General features: G+C 46.0%; 1 protein-coding gene across 6 annotated transcripts in view; it reads right to left on the bottom strand.

Annotated features, from left to right (window-relative positions):
* Positions 1-17,838, bottom strand: part of ABCC4 (ATP binding cassette subfamily C member 4 (PEL blood group)) — a 274,730-nt gene that overhangs the window by 218,202 nt on the left and 38,690 nt on the right. For all 6 annotated transcript variants that reach the window (XM_087435920.1, XM_087435918.1, XM_087435921.1 and 3 more), the window contains exons 2-3: positions 7,335-7,445; positions 6,683-6,803 (exon numbers count right to left, since the gene is read on the bottom strand). In XM_087435920.1, coding sequence (XP_087292046.1) covers positions 6,683-6,803; positions 7,335-7,445 — 232 coding nt within the window. The remainder of the gene's footprint in view (positions 1-6,682; positions 6,804-7,334; positions 7,446-17,838) is intronic.

The following is a 17,838-nucleotide window of genomic DNA, read 5'->3' as shown; positions in this document are numbered from 1 at the left end:
AGAATTAAAAATAGAAATACCCTATGATCCAGCTATCCCATTACTGGAAATCTATCCAACGAACCTGAAATCAACAATCCAAAGAGGCTTATGCACCCCTATGTTCACTGGAGCATTATTCACTATAGCCAAGAAGTGGAAGCAACCTAAGTGTCCCTCGACTGATGATTGGATCAAGAAGATGTGGTATATATATACACTGGAATACTACTCAGCCATAAAAAAAAAAGACAAAATTGTCCCATTTGCAACAACATGGATGGGCCTGGAGGGTATTATGTTAAGTGAAGTAAGCCAGAAAGAGAAAGACAAACACTATATGATCTCACTCATATGTGGAATACAAACCAACACATGGACAGAGAAAACTGTATTGTGGTTACCAGGGGCAATGGGGGCAGGGGGTGGGCACAAGGGGTGAAGGGAGACATGTATATGGTGATGGACAAACAAAAATGTACAACCCAAAATTTCACAATGTTATAAACTATTAAAACATCGTTAAAAAGTAAATAAATAAACAAAATAATAATAATAGTAGACAGAGAAGAAAGAGGGAAATAGAAAAAGAACCCATACAACCTATATCAGATGCACCTTATACCGATTCAAACTGCAAGGAAAAAAAGAAAGACATAGAAATGTGAGCACTGGCTAGACATTGATCATATCAAAGGATTAGTGTCAATGTTAATGCATAATAACGGTATTATGATTATTTGGGGAAAAGATTACATATCTTTTAAAGATACATGCTAAAATATGTATAGATAAAATGGGGAATGTCTAGGAATGGCTTCAAAATAATCTCGGGAAGGGGGAGTGAGTAGGCGTTCAGGTGAATCAAGACTAGTCAGGAGTCGATAATTATTGAAGCTGGTTTAGGGTTACACAGGGGCTCATTATTCAGTAGGGGAGGAAAAGTAATTTTCCCTCTACCCTTCTGAGTTCTTGGTGAGACCCCCTGTAATAAAAGACAGATTAACAAGAGAAAAGCAAACAGCAGTTTATTAACATGTATACCTCCTGTATATAAGGGAGAGACCCAGAAAAACTGAGTAACTCCCTGAGATGGCCCAGGCCACCACCTTAAATACCATCTTCAGCTAAAGACAAAAGAGAGAAAGGTGTGTGTGTTGCTGGGGGGCAGGGTGTCGGTTCTGAGGGGTTAACAGGAAAAGCACAGTAAACAAGAGTAAGGTTTGCTGTGCAGATTTCAGTCTTCTTAAAGCCTTTGCCATTGATAAGATGCTCTTGTGATTTAGAGCCATCCTTCTCCTCCTGGCACAGAGAGGGAGATGCGCTTATACATGGAGATTTCCTTTCTAAATGTAAATGCCACTACAGAGGGGAACTTCTACTCTGTTTTCAGAGCTTCTCCAGGGTCAGCTGTTTCTCAAAAATAATCAACTCAAAAAATAATCTTTAAGCCAAAGAGGCATATTTTGGGGTGGCATATTCTGCTGCCCTTCAATCCTATTCTATTTTTATATTTTCGAAATGTTCTTAAAAACCTAACAAAGAAAACACTGCATGAAGCAGTTGACAAAGGAGCACAGAGCTGTTGTCAGAAAAAACACCTACTCTTGGTTCTCTGACCCTTCAGTGGGTCAGGAGAGAAAGCGTCAGCACAGAATGCAAAGAGTACTGGCCTAGGAATCAACATTTTGCTTCAGAAACCAGGTAGACCACTTGCAAGTCACAAGACGCTAAGCCAATCACACGCCCTCCTGTGCCTCCACACAGTCAAGGCACAAACTCCACTGTGGAACTCAAGAGGATCTGGGTTGTTTACTTCCTGCCCATCACCTGGGTTCCAAAGTGAAGATTTAGGCAAATATCTGGCTTCCTACAACCTCCACCTAAACCAAAGACAATCAGCCCAAGTGGCCATGGACAAAGGCCAAGTCACTGGACAAGGCCTGCAGCTGCCCTTCAATCTGGGGCCATTGCTAAGGGTCACTGAAATAGGACCTTGATGCCTAGCGCTCCTCCCCTCTCCGGGAAGGGGGCTAAGTGAACCTACACTGGCTCCTGAGACCCCATTAACATGCCAGCAGGCAGAGACCTCATCACTCCAAGAAAAGGCCCCGGATGACACAGGGAGGCAGCCTCTGTGTCGTTTGCGCCATGCAGAGGCTTCAAGCTCCTCCTCTTTTACCCTGAGGGCTCTGGGCACATGGAGACTTGCTCTGTCCCAAAGGCAGCTCCCGTGGAGGTGCACACAGGGGCACTGGGACCTAGTTGGCTGTTCTGTTCCTTTTGTGAGGAAGATCAGCCCTGAGCTAACATCCGTGCTAATCCTCCTCTTTTTGCTGAGGAAGACCGGCTCTGAGCTAACATCTATTGCCAATCCTCCTTTTTTTTTTCCCTCCAAAGCCCCAGTAGATAGTTGTATGTCATAGTTGCACATCCTTCTAGTTGCTGTATGTGGGACGTGGCCTCAGCATGGCCAGAGAAGTGGTGCGTTGGTGCGCGCCACGATCCGAACCCGGGCCGCCAGTAGCGGAGCGTGCGCACTTACCCGCTAAGCCACGGGGCCGGGCCCTGTCTGTCCGGTTCTAATCAGAGTTGGCCTGCAAGAGCACCACGTTCAACAGCAGCCTGGTATTTGCTTCTCCGAGCGTTACAATCATTCCTCAATCCTCATAGGACAGAGGCTTTCACTACTTCAAAATCCCAACCTTAAAAGCCTGGCCTGGCCTGGCATCACCCTGCCTCTTCCCGCTGGCGCTGCCAGTAGTGCCCAGGGAGGGCGCTTCCCACACTCTGTTTGGAAATCATGGATAATCTGCCAGGCGTTCTGTACACCAGAGGAATTAAAAGGGGGCTGGAGGTCACAAAGGAAACATTTGCTTTTTAGAAAACTCTACGTTGAGTTGAGATCTTGTACTATCTAAAATACAAAGGCCAACTAGCAGCACAGATACAAGATCACAAAATGGGAAGCCACTTCAAAAAATCAATTATTGAACTAACGTTCATTCTATCTAAGTCAGCAACTAGCTTTAATCATGGAAAACCCAAAACAGTACCTGAAAATGATTTTTGAAATGTAACAGATCCTTACTAGCTTCACCATAAGAAATCATTTCTCTCTAACTTCTCCAAAACAGCAGAGCGTCAACAGGCAAAACTAGAAAAATAAGAGTGTCTGTGTTGGATTTTAGGCTTCTTTTGGCTGCCAGAAAAAAACGCAAGGTTTACTTCTAGTTCAACTCTAACAAACTTCAGTTCCCTGAACTTCACTGCATCAGAACTAAGAGTTCTGCCAATTATTATCTTAAAGACACAAAGTCAGAAAGAGTGTCATATGCTAGTGACCACACTCATCTAGGCCACTGTCTAACTTTATACTGTAAACCAGCAAGATATTGCCCTGAACACAGCACACGTACCCTCGTGGGAGAAAGCCCAGCTCCACTTCACATCTGATTTATCTGCTACCAGCACTGTCTGGTTCCACCCAGCTGTCACCCTAATACCTCAGGCCTGGTGCACACCCTGCCTATGCAAAGTGTGTTCAGACACCAGAACCGGAGAACTGCCCCCTACACTAGTGACTGACCTGGGGTTCTCATCCGTGCCAAGCAAATGCACACCCACTCCAGGATTCAGAGATAACACCTCTCAGCAGGGAACCAGGCATACTCACCAAGTAACAACATAGAGAACTCCACCTCTGCCCAGATCATCTGAGTCCCCTCCAAGACCACTACCTTCCCACTGGTCCGTCTCAAGGAGCCAATCTGAAATGGTGTCTTAAGAGTGCGGATGTTTAAGAACTTCAGTCACCAGGATAGCCACAACCTCATCTACTCGGAGATGGTAAGGAGTGGAAGGTGGCTTTCTAAAGGACTCCTGGTCCATCTGAACGCACCATGATGCTGCCCTGTGCCAATGCCCTAGCCACCTCCAGCACCCAGGGGACGTGTCACCTGGACTCCACCCTAATTCACAATCCCCAATCTGACTTCCTGCTCCAGGGAGTTCTTCACATCCTACTTATTATCCCTAGGCCAACTTCAAGATGCATGTATCTGAGACCCTGAAGACAAAGTTCTTGAGACGAGCCTTCGGTGACACTGGACAAGCTACCACAGAGATGGTCAGGCTTGTAAGTCAGAGCACGTGACACTGAATCTCGGCTCTGTCCTTTATGTTTAGTGTGACCCCGGGCACATTATGTAACTACTTGGCACTGTGTGTCCTCTTTTCTAAAAACGGGGATAATAATACTTTCCTTGGCCAAAGGAATAAAAGTAATATTACATGTAAAGTGCTCATAGCAGTTCCTGACACATATTTTTCACGTACTTACTATTGTTTTTACTACACTACAGCCAGTACTGCTGCTGCCGCTGCCACCACCACTGAGTATGAGCCCCTACTGCTGCTGCTGAGTATTACTACTACAGAGGAGTACTACTACTACCATTACTACCACTACCACTGAGTATGAGCCCCTGCTGCTGCTACTACTAACACTAAAACTACTCAGTATGAGTCTCCATGTTGGTCAGGTACTCTAGTCTCTACTTTTCTCCCATGACTTCCCGATAACCAACCTCCTAAAAGAAAGGCCAGCTCTCCACTAGTTGCACCTTCATTCAGCCCCCAATCCTGGCCATCCTGGATCCCCCATCAATAAGTATTACCGGGGCTGCACAACTGTGAAATCAACACTCCCAGCACCACAGTGGGGCCTATCCCCTCTCAGGAAGAACCCCAGCTCCTGCGGCCTCTACCTCTGTGTCTACTTATCCCAAATCTTGCCCTGCAAAGATGGACAGCTCATTTTGAGATGGGTTCTAGTCACCATCTGTGGTTTAGAGACGCCACCCCAAGAAGCCAGCAGCCCGTGACAGTGAAGAAAACCAGCAGCTCAGTTCAAACCCAGCCACATGGGCCACCTGTTGAGATCCGCCAATCTTCAGCTTCTTTAGCACCTGGTAGCAAAGGAAAACTGGAGAGCCAGGGGCAGCAGAGGGAGGCCACTCATCCCTGCCCACCCCCAACCAGACACCTGGCGTGGACCACAGGCACACAGGGAGGCTCTGGGGCTTCCTGAGAAGCAGAATGCATCAGAGCTCTGCTCCCTGAGGCGAGCCACCACATTTGGTCAAGGAATACTGCACACACAGGCCACAGTGACACCAGCTTGCCACCCTGCTTATTTCAAACTGAGACTTGTGACCGTGTAGAAACACCATCATTGGGATACCTGTGCACAGGTCAAAGTCAGGCTGGCACCCCCCACCCTGGAGTCAGTCCCACTGGTTTACATCTCTACCCTGCCCTTCACAAGGCCACAGCAGTATCCACGTGGCAATTAGTGCCCTCTCAAAGGTGGCACTCTGCCCCATATACCTGTCCCCACCCTCTGGCACACTGGCCAATGTACCTTTGTCATCAATGAGCACTTCAATCTCCCAGGACCTTCAGTCACCTATTAGCTGACAGATTCTCGGTTTTCTCCAGTTGTGTAGGGCAGAGTTCACCTACCTAGCTATCCGCTGCCCACAGTGCCCTTCAATACAAGAGCCTTTTAAATAGGAGCTACACCTCCCACATACAAATCAAAGAGCCCACCCATCTCACCCCCAACAAAATGCATTTATGACAACTCACCACACTTCTGCATCTAAAACAACCCTTTCATAGCACCTGCAACTTACATCTCTATTACTCTCATACACTTGCAGGGCCACCAGCGTCCCTAAGGTAGTACATAAGGTACCACAGAGGGCACAAGCCACCCAGGCAGGTTTTCAGCATACCTCCAGCAGGCCGCAGCCTAGAATAGGTAGGCGAACTAGCACTGTACCTCCAGGTAGAAAGCTGTCTTACTGGAAGATCTTGACTGAGGCCCTTCAGGGTAATAGAGTTCATTGACCTCATGGCTCTCTGCCTTTCGTTTTCCATTGCACATCCGCCTCCACACTCCCTGCAATGCCAGGCTACCAAGACTCCACCTTCCAACCACCAATCCACCCCGACAACCAGGGACAAGAAACCAGAATGGGTGATGCACGGGTTCACCGGGATTCATGGTGAGGCCGGAGCTCCTCCACAGAGGGGACGTTGGCATGCAGTACCCAGCCTACTAGAAAGAGGGTGCGTGCTCTTGGGAGCTCTGGTCAACTCCAGCCCAGACTCAAGGGCCCCAGTTTCTAAGTGGAGGCGACAATACCCAATACAAATACTTCGGAAAGCATTTATCAAGATATGGCATGGTCAAGTTAAGTTTTTGTTGAGCACCTGTAAAATGTCTTATTTTTCTGGGTTCTGGCCCAAATTTACTTCCTCCAAACCACAGGGCACATATTCCTCAAGGTTATAGGATCTCCTTTTGGTGAAAGATCACTCTTAGCATTTATCACATTTACTGAGCACCAACAATGTCCTAACATGGTATAAAATGTCTTTTCTTTTCAGTGCTATCCTTCCACGACATTATATTTTAACTGGTTAAAAGAAAAATAATAATCTCCCTGAGGTCCAGTCATTTAAGTATTCGCCCCTTCCAAAGATAAATATGACCACTGCGCCTCATCATGTATCCTAGATGTGTTTTATCCTCAGACCTTAAACTATGAGCCTCTCTCCCCAATAGTCCCACCCATCTCAGTACCGTTCTGAGTACAATGAAAAGCAATGCACTGTATGTAAAAGCTTTTACCTCAATTAACGTAAAAACTCCCAAAACTAAATAGGATTTCCAGTAACACTTTATGATTGCCCTTGTTAAAGAAGGCTTCCGTGCATCTTTCTCGGCTCTCAAAACTTCTTTATCCCAGTACCTGCAATGAGAAACAAAGCAGTGAAGGGCAGCGTGCCCGGCCATAGGGAGAGGCGGCAGAATGAAAGACAAGCGTTTATTACAGGGCACTTTGTGGCTGTCCCATAAATGCTAACTGTTTGCAGGGCTCCTGAAATATGTGTGGTGCAGAATCTAAAGCACCAGAACAGGCCTTGAGGGAAAAAGTCCCAGTCTCGGGAAACAAGAAGTTACTGCCAAGCTCTGCTGGATGTGGAGTGCCGTGAGCAGCCCAAGAAGGCAGACATGAGCACCGACAACCTCCTCCAGGGATACCGCCTCCAAAGACAGATCTCGGCATCCAGGGCCTTCGCTGCTGGCTCCCTCCACTTCCACAAATGCACAGGACACACAGTGTCCCTCAGCCACCAAAGTAGGCCAAGCCCGGACAGCCTGAGGGGAAGTAGGCTCCAGAAGGGCCCAAAGGCAGAAGGCAAACCCCATTCTAAACCATTAGCCACACCCTTAGAAGTTCTGCTACTTCTTATCCTTCTCATTACTGCCTGGTGCTTACCCTTGCAACTCTTCTCCAAGGTGTTTTGAGCGATCTTCCGGAAGCACTGAATACATATCATCTTCTTCTAATCTCCGTTTGTGACCAATTTTAAACAAGGGGTTTAGCCACCTGTTAAAAATTAAGAGAAAAGGAGAATGACATAGATCCAGAATTACACATCTGTGTGTAATTAGAATCCTACACGCATGGGTTTCATTTAAAAGGTCTACATATTTTTTTTTTTTTTTTTTTTTGTGAGGAGATCAGCCCTGTGCTAACATCCGCCAATCCTCCTCTTTTTTTGCTGAGGAAGACGGCCCTGGGCTAACATCTGTGCGCATCTTCCTCCACTTTATATGGGACACCACCACAGCATGGCTTGCCAAGCAGTGCGTCGGTGCGCGCCCGGGATCCGAACCAGCGAACCCCGGGCCGCCGCAGCGGAGCGCGCGCACTTAACCGCTTGCGCCACCGGGCCGGCCCCTAAAAGGTCTACATTTTAAATAGAGAGATACAAGGGAAATACAAGATATGTGCTTACAGCGAGACAGACACACAAACACATACTCCCCAGCTCGATCCACTGAGAAGCCCTGGAAGCAATGACACACCAGCAGCAAAGAGCACTCCAGCACCCAGATCTTCGTCTTTTTAGTATCCTTCTTCTTTGAAAGGAACCAGAGCTCCTTGAAGAAATGGCTGATTCTCAGGTTGGGACACAGAAAGTACAAGACGGGCTTGGAACATCTTGTGCCGTAAAATAAGGAAGCGCTCGAGGAGCCATGAGGATGTGTCCAGAGGACAGAGGAGCCAGCCAGCTTAAAGGGTTCCTACCAGACAAATCTGGGATACTTTGGGCATCAAAATAAATAAATAGCAATGAATCACAACCCATTAAATAACAAAAGAATCCATGAATCTCTACTGCTACATAAATAGGGAAGAAGGGGAAGCTCTTTCATTCTACAATGTAAACCAATATGGAAGGAACAACGGACTTAGAAAATTATCAAAGGAAGTTAAAACAAGTGGGCAAAAGTTTGATGAGGAACAGGACATTTACGTAATCTCAAATTATCTCTACTAATTATTAATTATGAAAGGATAAAAAAACAACCACAGAGGACCAAAAAAAACCCTATTCAAATAAACTGTCACTGTCCATCATGCAACATTTAAATGATAATTATTAATATGCAGAGATAGCCCAAAGAGTAACACCATTTTACTGATTTTGCCAGGGTAAGGAAATTTCCAAGGCCAGACAATAACCCGTGAAAGCAGGGATCATGTCTCTCTCACTCACTGCTTTATCCCCAGCACAATACCGGGTACAGAGGAGGTATGCAAGAATTATTTCTTCTATAAATGAGCGTCTACGAATCATTAAGGAAGCAATAGGAGAAACTGAGCTTCAGATCTTCAGAACCCTGGTAGCCTGGCACTTCTGAAGAACCCTGGTCCAGAAGCTGAAAGAGTGAATTCTAGTCCCAGCAGTGATACTGAGGACCCCCGAGTTCCCAGGGCCTCGACCATTCCCCCCTCCACTTCTTCAAGTTCAGCACCTCCATGACCCTTCACCAGTCACTTAATATCTCTAGGTCTCAAAGTCCTTCCAAAACAAAGGGATAAATCTGTGAGCTTTACCACTGGACAGGTTTGAAAACGTGTTGGGCCATTTATTCTACAGTTATTCCCTGCAGAAAACGCTCAGGCAATCAGCACTGGGACTTACCCAGATGATGACACCCTGCCCTGAAAGGACCTCTTTAAAATTCTGCTTGCACAGGAAAAGATGCTCAACATCACTAATCATTAGGGAAACGTAAATCAAAACCACAATAAGGCACCACCTCACACATATTAGTACGGATACTACTAAAAAAAAAAAAAAAACAGAAAATAAGTGTTGGCAAGGATGTGGAGAAATGGGAACTCTCGCTCCCTGCTGGTGGGAATGTAAAATGGTACAGTGACAAAAGGACAAATATGGTATGATTCTGCTCACAGGAGGTACTTAGAGTAGTCAAATTCAGAGAGACAGAAAGTAGAACTGTGGTTGGCAGGGGCTGGCATGAAAGGGGGGTGAGGAGTTAGTGTTTAATGAAACACTAATGCAAGATGGAAAGACTTGTGGAGACGGGCTGCACAACGTGAGTGTACTTACTCTCGAACTGCACACTTAAAAATGGTTAAGATGGTAAATTTTATGTTATGTGCATTTTACCAAAATTTTTAAAAATTTATGAGTTAAAAAAATATTTTGCTTCATGTGCCTCAGGTGGAAATCATCCTGCATTAGAGCCTAGACTTTGCCACTTTCTGGTTGTAACAACACTGAACTAGCCATAAACAGTAATCTCTTAGAATTGGCCTCTGGTAAATGGGAGAATACGTGAGGATAACACCTCCCAAGGCTGCTGAGAGGATCAGCTGCTGTTGATTTGAACCCTACAAAGTCCACCAGACAAATACCAGCCATGACGATGACACAGCCCTTAAGTCATCAATTTGTGCCCCATTAGAAAGCCTCTAATAACTTTGATAAAGTTACTCAATTAAGCAAATTTCTCTCATCCTGACTTTTGATTTAAGGACTCTCCTAATCCCCTTCACTGCCCAAATCCCAAAAAGCCAGGCTGAGCCTTTTGGGTAGCAGCAAGGGCTGAAGGTTTTCATTTCCGTCTGATGGCAAGCCTACTTGGACAGGAGCCTAAATTATCTATCACCTCCTAAGTAAAGAATTAGACATGGAGACCCGAGTCAACTGACACCTTAATTCCAACTGATCCCTTAGGGAGTTTACTCAGCAATTCCAGACCACCGCCTTCACCTTCCCTCAACCCAGTTCTGCCCCAACAGTCCTTCTCTCCATGGTGTTACTCTCTCCTCCCACAACACTGGATACAGCAGCAGCACTTCCCTCCTGTCTCACTGTAACTCGTTCAGGGCAGTGACTATTCACACACTACTTGGAAACTCCTTGACCAAACACAGTGCCTGGTACGTCATGGTGCCTGGGCCCGGATATCACTGGACTCCATTTAGTGTGGGATCAAAAGCCTCACACCACAGGTGAGCTATCTCAAAACGGGTCACCACCCCAGGTTTCCTAAGCAAACCATAGCCAGATCAAATCAAACGTGGATGGCAACTCTCAAGCTTGAATCTTTCCTCATTCCTCTGCGACTTTCCTCTGTTCCTAAAACTTGTTCAAAATCCATTTTCTCTTCTCTTCCCCTTCCATCTACTACCTGTCCTTTCCACGTCAACATAAGCAAAGCAGGCATGCAGACTGCATGCCCCCTCCCTCTCCAGTGCTCCCCAGCTCCCTCCACTCCTGCTGCCCAGGTCCTCCCAGGCTGTGAGCACTGCAGAGACTTCCTACCTCAGAGCTTCTGGGCCCTCTCTGGTTCATCCCCGGCCTTCTTGTCTCCCTTTTCTCCCACTAGCTAACCCATGCCTTTTACTTCTTCGTGGTGTCCCTCTCCTATCACCTCACATCTTCCCAACACTTTTTCCCACACTACAACCAACACCAAGAATCTACAACTATTGTGCATGGATAACTGTCCTAATCCTCTTCTTTTTTTTTTTTTTTTTTTTTAAAGATTTTATTTATTTTATTTTTTCCCCCCAAAGCCCCAGTGGATAGTTGTATGTCGTAGCTGCACATCCTTCTAGTTGCTGTATGTGGGACTCGGCCTCAGGATGAACGGAGAAGCGGTGCCTTGATGCGCACCCGGGATCCGAACCCGGGCCACCAGCATCGCAGCGCGCGCACTTAACCACCAAGCCACAGGGCCGGCCCCAACCTAATCCTCTTCTTAAAAAAAAAAAAAAAAAAAAACATACATTTGACACATTTGCACCCAATTTAGTAACAGTGAGAATAAAATGAGGAATCCTGAGTAAGATACTATTCCTGCTGGCCAACTCACAAGGTTTCAAGGGATTAAGGCACCGTTGGTTGGAACTAGCAAGCAAGGGACCTTACAACCAGCAGGTGATACCCTATCTAGATAGCCCAGGCCATGTGGCCACCACTAGGAGCAGGACTCAATCATCACCAAGGTTCCTTCTGAGCCCATGAGTGCCTGGTGCTGACTCTCCTCTGAAGATCTGGCCATTAGTGCTTGTTCCAATCAAAAACTTTCCTCCAAACTAGTAAACCTCATCCCCCTTAAGGGATTACACAGCTTTCGCTTCCAAGCTCAAGATTTTCCTCCTGAGTGTAAGGGGTATGACTGCCTAACGAAGCAAGCCTTTGATGCCACTCACTGGGATTTGTGAAACCACGAAGCACAGAAAATACCTTACTTGGATCAAAGAATTGTTTCAGAAGCTGAATTACATGCATGTGAACATATAATTCACATTTTCTTAATTAAAAGGACACCTCAGGGGCCGGCTCCGTGGCTTAGCGGTTAAGTGCGCGCGCTCCGCTGCTGGCGGCCCGGGTTCGGATCCCGGGCATGCACCGACACACCACTTCTCCGGCCATGCTTAGGCCGCGTCCCACATACAGCAACCAGAAGGATGTGCAGCTATGACATACAACTATGTACTGGGGCTTTGGGGGAAAAAAGTAAATAAATAAATAAAATTAAAAAAAAAAAAAGGATACCTCAAGGCTAATGAACTGATATAATTTCATCAGTTATCTTGATGCTTCATAGATTGCTCAAAGTTTATCAGTCCATGGAAATAAACACCTGTGCATTTAGGTTAATTTAGGAGACATGTCACCTCATGCAGCTTGCCAAGCTGTGTCTCGGTACAAGCATCACCAGGGTGAGTGCCTGCATATCTGCAGTGGCCCCAACCTGCTTTTCCAGTCACATATCCCTTTGTCCCAACAGAAACCCTTTCTCACAGCCAGGCTGCCTCTTATCCCCTGAACACACTGACACTCCTACCTCTATCCCCCCCACACCACACCTGGTAGACCTTCACCCCTTTTTTTTTAAGACTATTTTGTAAATGCAGTTTTAGGTTCACAGCAACACTGAGCAGAAAGTACAGAGAGTTCCCATATACTCCTTGCCCCCCGCACACACACAACCTCCCCCATTATCAACATCCCTCACCAGAGTGGTACATTTGTTACAACAGATGCACCCACACTGACACATCATTATCACCCAAAGTTCACAGTTTACATTACGGTTCACTCTTGGTGTTGTACATTCTATAGGTTTGGACAGATGTATAATGACATGTATGTACCATTATTACATCATACAGAGTAATTTCACTGCCCTAAAAATCCTCTCTGCTCTGTCTATTCATCCTCCCCTCCCTGTAACCCCTGGCAACCACTGATCTTTTTACTGTCTTGATAGTTTTGCCTTTTCCAGAATTTCATATAGTTGGGATTGCACAGTATCTAGCCTCTTCAGTCTAGCTTCTTTCACTTAGTAATACATACTTAAGGTTCCTCCATGTCTCTTCATAGCTTGATAGCTCATTTATTTTTAGTGTTGAAGTATATTCCATTGTATGGACCCCAATTTATCCACTCACCAAGGAAGAGTATATTGGTTGCGTCCAAGTTTTGGCAATTATGAATAAAGTTGCTATAGACATCCGTGTGCAAAATAATTTTTAAAAAAAAGAAATTAACAAGGACAAAAGAATAACATATATCCTATTAATATCTATTGGCATACATGTATATTCTATGCATAGCTATTAAGTTGACTTTGTTGATTACATTTGTGTGTGTACTTAGAATGGCACCTGACATGTAGTTATTACCATGTGAGTATTTAGTGAAAGGCATGGTTTTAACAAGTCTTTATTTTATTTCTAGTTTTTATTTATGTATTTGCCATGTTGTATAATGCATAAAGACTTATGACTCTTAAAAAAAAAAACACTGTGTGCAAGTTTTTGTGTGGACCTAAGTTTTCAACTCCTTTGGGTAAATACCAAGGAGCGCAATTGCTGGATCATATGGTTTAAGAGCATGTTCAATTTTGCAAGAAACCATCAAACTATCTTCCAAAGTGGGGTCACCATTTTGCATTCCCACTAGCAATGAATGAGATTTTTAAAATCTGACTTAACCAATCCCTATTTCAAGTTCTGGCTCCTTTGCGGAGCCCTCTCTGACCTCTCTCTCCAGCAAACCTCTCCTTCCTTGGATCCATGGGCAACTTATGTGGTACTTATCAAAAATCCCTTATACATATCCTCTCATGCCTGAAGTCACCCACTGGAGGCCCACATACAAGATCCCAGCAACAAACATATTTGGTGTGGCACACATTATCATCTAAAAAAATAACAGCTAAAAGAAATAAGATCATTTCCCATAAAAATCCAGATTCCCGAGTGCTCTTGAAACTCGGAAGGTCTGCCCACACTACGTACACATTTCCCCATGCTACTCTGATATTTTCTATTCTACTCCACTTCATTAAAAAAGAAATGCCAGCCATTGTGAGCCCATAATCATAACAGTATTATTAGATTATTACATTATTACAATAGCCAAAAGGTGGAAGGAACCCTAGTGTCCAATGACAAATGAATGGATAAACAAAGTGTGGCATATACATACACTGGATTTTTCAGCCTTAAACAGGAAGGAAATTCTGACACATGCTACCACACGGATAAACCTTGAGGATATTATGCTAACTGAAATAAGCCAGTCGCAAAAGGACAAATACCATACAATTCAACTTATATCAAGTATCCAGAAGAGTCAAATTTATAGAGACAGAAAATAGAACGGTGGTTGTCAGGAGATGGGGGAGGAGGAAGTTGTAGTTTAATGGGTAGAGTCTCAGTATTATTGATGAAAAGAATTCTGTGGATGGATGGTGATGATGGTCACACAACAGCATAATGTAATTAATGCCACTCAACTGTACACTTGAAAATAGTTAAGATGGTACTGTGTTACATGTATTTTACCATGATTTTTTTTTAATTTTTAAAGAGAAACACCCAGTTGAAATCCACTAAATTGGTTTCCTGGTGCACTAATGGGTTGAGACTTTATTTCTGAAAAACATGGGTGTAGATGGCTCTCTACTGTGCAGACACTGTCCTTACCACCATCATCTCCACAGCAGACCACGGGTCACAAGAGGGCAAAGTGGCCTCTAAGTCATTTTTGCATACTCCGTGCCCAGCACAGTTCCTGGGACACAGTGGAGCTCAGTGAGTATCTGAACCACGTGGAAATAACCCATAATGATAAACCAGCACTTAGGGCTGCAATGAGGCTTCTGTTGAGGCTTTCCTCCTTGCACAGCTCAGACTTGGCTGTCACTCTTGCGTACCTTGTTTCCCATAAACTGAGAAGGAAGTGAAATGTAAAACGACTAGAACAATACAAGTAGCTCCCTATGCTGAAAAGGCCAAGAGCCCTATGGAGCAGCACGCCCCACGGAGCAGCATGCCGCACTGGGGGCCTTCACCCCAAGGAGTGTTCACAAGTGTCCTGGGAGTACACAAAGCCACAGAAACACTTGGCACAACTTCCTGAAAGGAAGTTTTAGTAAACTGTGAAGTTAAAGAAAATTAAAAAACACTGAATAATGGAAAAGTTGGCAAAGAAATGTCATACTTGCAGGGAGCTGCTTCAGCTAACACTCCTGCACTCCTTCACCCCTTTCCCCTCAGGAGGCTTTGGGGAACAGAGTTGAAAAAGCAATGGCTTCACTGTTACACTTTCTGAACACCAAGTGGGTACAGCTTCCTAATAATGGAGCCCCATGAAGGGCTTGGTTATTTTGACCCCACGTCCAACCTTTAGCAACAAGCCACCCAAGGGAGCGTTCTCCATGTAGCCCCTGGACTGGACCACCCACTGAAGACCACAGTCACCCACTTCTCTATAAGTCACATCCTGCTCCCCTCTACCAGCACCAGGTGACCAGCCTCCCTGGTTAACCTCTACCACCCACAGTCTGACCTCCATCCCCAACCCACCCTCCCAACCCTCCCATGAAACTCCCTGGAACTCCCTCTATGATCAGCAAACTCCCCTAAGCCCTCAGCTCCTTGCTCTTAGCAGGCGCCTGGTTGGCCCCAGGGAAACAGCTTTCCCACAGCCTCAGGGTGGCACTCCAGTTTCTCCAACTCCATTTTCCTGCCGCATATCCCCCCTACCTGTAAACACTCCTGGCACCTCCAAAGGCCATGGCATCTCACTACTGCATCTAGAAAATTCTATCACTCTTTGGCAACTTTAGGTGCTGGATCAGGTTTCCCCTTCACCTCAACTCCCAGCATCACTACTACAAGTGACTTCTACACCCAACAAAGGGCACCACAAACCCCAGCTGTTCACTTCCTTGTTCTCGTCTCTTCTGGAACTTTCCTTCCTCTCTGTCTTCTGTTGAATATATTAAGAATGGGCTTTCCAACCTCCATGATACCCACCCGATGGCTGTGACCTTGTACTTGCCATCCTCTTATTTACTCGGCTGATCTGGCCCCAGCAGGCCACTGACCTGAGTGCAGACTCACACTTTCCCTTGGGGGATACCTGTCCATCCCCTGCCTTCAAATACCATTTAAATGCCGACAGCCCGGCCTCTCCTCCGAAGTGCAGACTCCTAGAGCTAAGTGCCTACTTGTCATCTCCTCTCGGATGTCTAATAGCATCTCCACTTTAATATCCAAAATGGAACTCCTGATTTCCCCACCAAAACTGCTCTCCCCGTCTCCATAAATGTCAATCCCACAGATCCCACTGCTCAAACCAGAAACCTGGAAGCTGCCCTTGATGCGTCCCTTCCCTCGCCCCCACAACCAACCCATCAACTAGTCCCACAGCTGCTACCTCCAAAACGCAGCCTGACTCCCATGCACTTCCCCTGCATCTTTGCTTCCCCCACTGAGGCCCAGGCTGCCATCCGTTCTCAGTGCTCCAACAGCCTGCTAACTGACCTGTCTGCTTTCACTCTTGGTTTCCCTACGATCTTTCCACAGAAAAGCCAGAACGATTTCTTAAAAATGCAAGACCATGCTGTTCTCCTGCAGTAGAATTACACCTAAATTCCTGATGGGGTATCATGAGTGACTGGTTAGCTCGCGAGCCTCATCTCCTGCCCAGTTCTCCTTGCTCACAGCATTCAGCCACGCTGACCTGCTGTGGTTCCAAGTGCCTGTTGGCTATTTCCTTCGCTGGGAACAAATGCTCTTCCCCATCTTCTCCCGTGATTACACCTTCTCTCCTCCAGTTCTCAATCTGTTACCTCCACAGCAAAGCCTGGGCCACCTTGTCTTAAAAAACACACCTCGAGGGCCGGCCCAGTGGCTTAGCGGTTGAGTGCGTGCGCTCCGCTACTGGCGGCCCGGGGTTCGGATCCCGGGCGCGCACCGACGCACCGCTTCTCCGGCCATGCTGAGGCCGCGTCCCACATACAGCAACTAGAAGGATGTGCAACTATGACATACAACTATCTACTGGGGCTCTGGGGGGGGGGGTGAAAAAGGAGGTGGACTGGCAATAGATGTTAGCTCAGAGCCGGTCTTCCTCAGCAAAAAAGAAAAAAAAAAACACACACCTTGATTCTCTACTTCTCTAACTTTCTTCACCCATTTACTACAATCTATTTGTTGAGAGAAAAAATAACCCACTTATTTAGTCTCTGTCCCCTCTAGAACAAGGACTCCATGAGAGCAGAACCTGTCTTTCTCCGGTGTTCACTAGGCCTGGCACACAGCAAGTCACTTAAAACTCGGCTGAATCAATGAATGAATGACTCTCTCCTGGTTGAGAAGCAGCAGCAGAGAACACTCACACCCTCTCTAAACTCCTATATGAGAAAGGGAATGTGCAGGTCAGCTGAGGTCAGTAAATCATTCAACAAATGCCCTAGCTCCACTCAAATAAGTCATCTATTGTTGAAAGAATAAGTTATTTTAAAGCACTTTTAGCTGTGGCAAATTATTAATCGTTGGTTAGTTTTCCCTGGAGACTCTGCCAGCCCCAGTCACCGGAGGCTCCTGTGGCCCAGCCTGGGGCCTCCATCAGGGCAGGACTGGGGGTACAGGGGAAGAGAGGGAGTTGGGTGCTCAGGGTCAAGGAGTCCAAGAGCAGAGATTGGGATGAGGGACAAATGAGAGGCATACAGACAGATCTCATAGCAAGACACACCCTACCTCATTAGAACCCCCTTCCCCTAGGGCAGGATTTCTCAAGCTCAGTACTACTGACATTTTAGGCTGGATGCTTCTTTTGTTGTGGGGGGCTGACCTGTGCATTGCAGGATGGTTAGCAGCATTCAACCTGGATTCTATCCTCAAGATGCTAGTAGCATCTCCCCACCCCAAGTTGTGACAACGATAAATGTCACCAGACATTGCCTAGGTGGCAAAATCCCCTGGGTCAGAACCAGTGCCTTAAGCTTTTTGTCTTTCTGGAAAAGCCACAGAACTTTACTTCAATTGTTGGCCCCAGAGAGTAGCCGCAGGGCACTAACAGCAGTACCTTAACCACCCAAACACGGATAATGGCATAAACCCATTACTATATTCATTGATTCAATTTCTC

The sequence above is a fragment of the Ceratotherium simum genome, chromosome 10 (genome assembly GCF_057802395.1).
Source record: "Ceratotherium simum simum isolate JZ-2026a chromosome 10, ASM5780239v1, whole genome shotgun sequence".
Classification (NCBI taxonomy): domain Eukaryota; kingdom Metazoa; phylum Chordata; class Mammalia; order Perissodactyla; family Rhinocerotidae; genus Ceratotherium; species Ceratotherium simum.
Note: the sequence above shows the minus strand (reverse complement) of the source record. Positions and strands in the feature narration are given on the sequence as shown.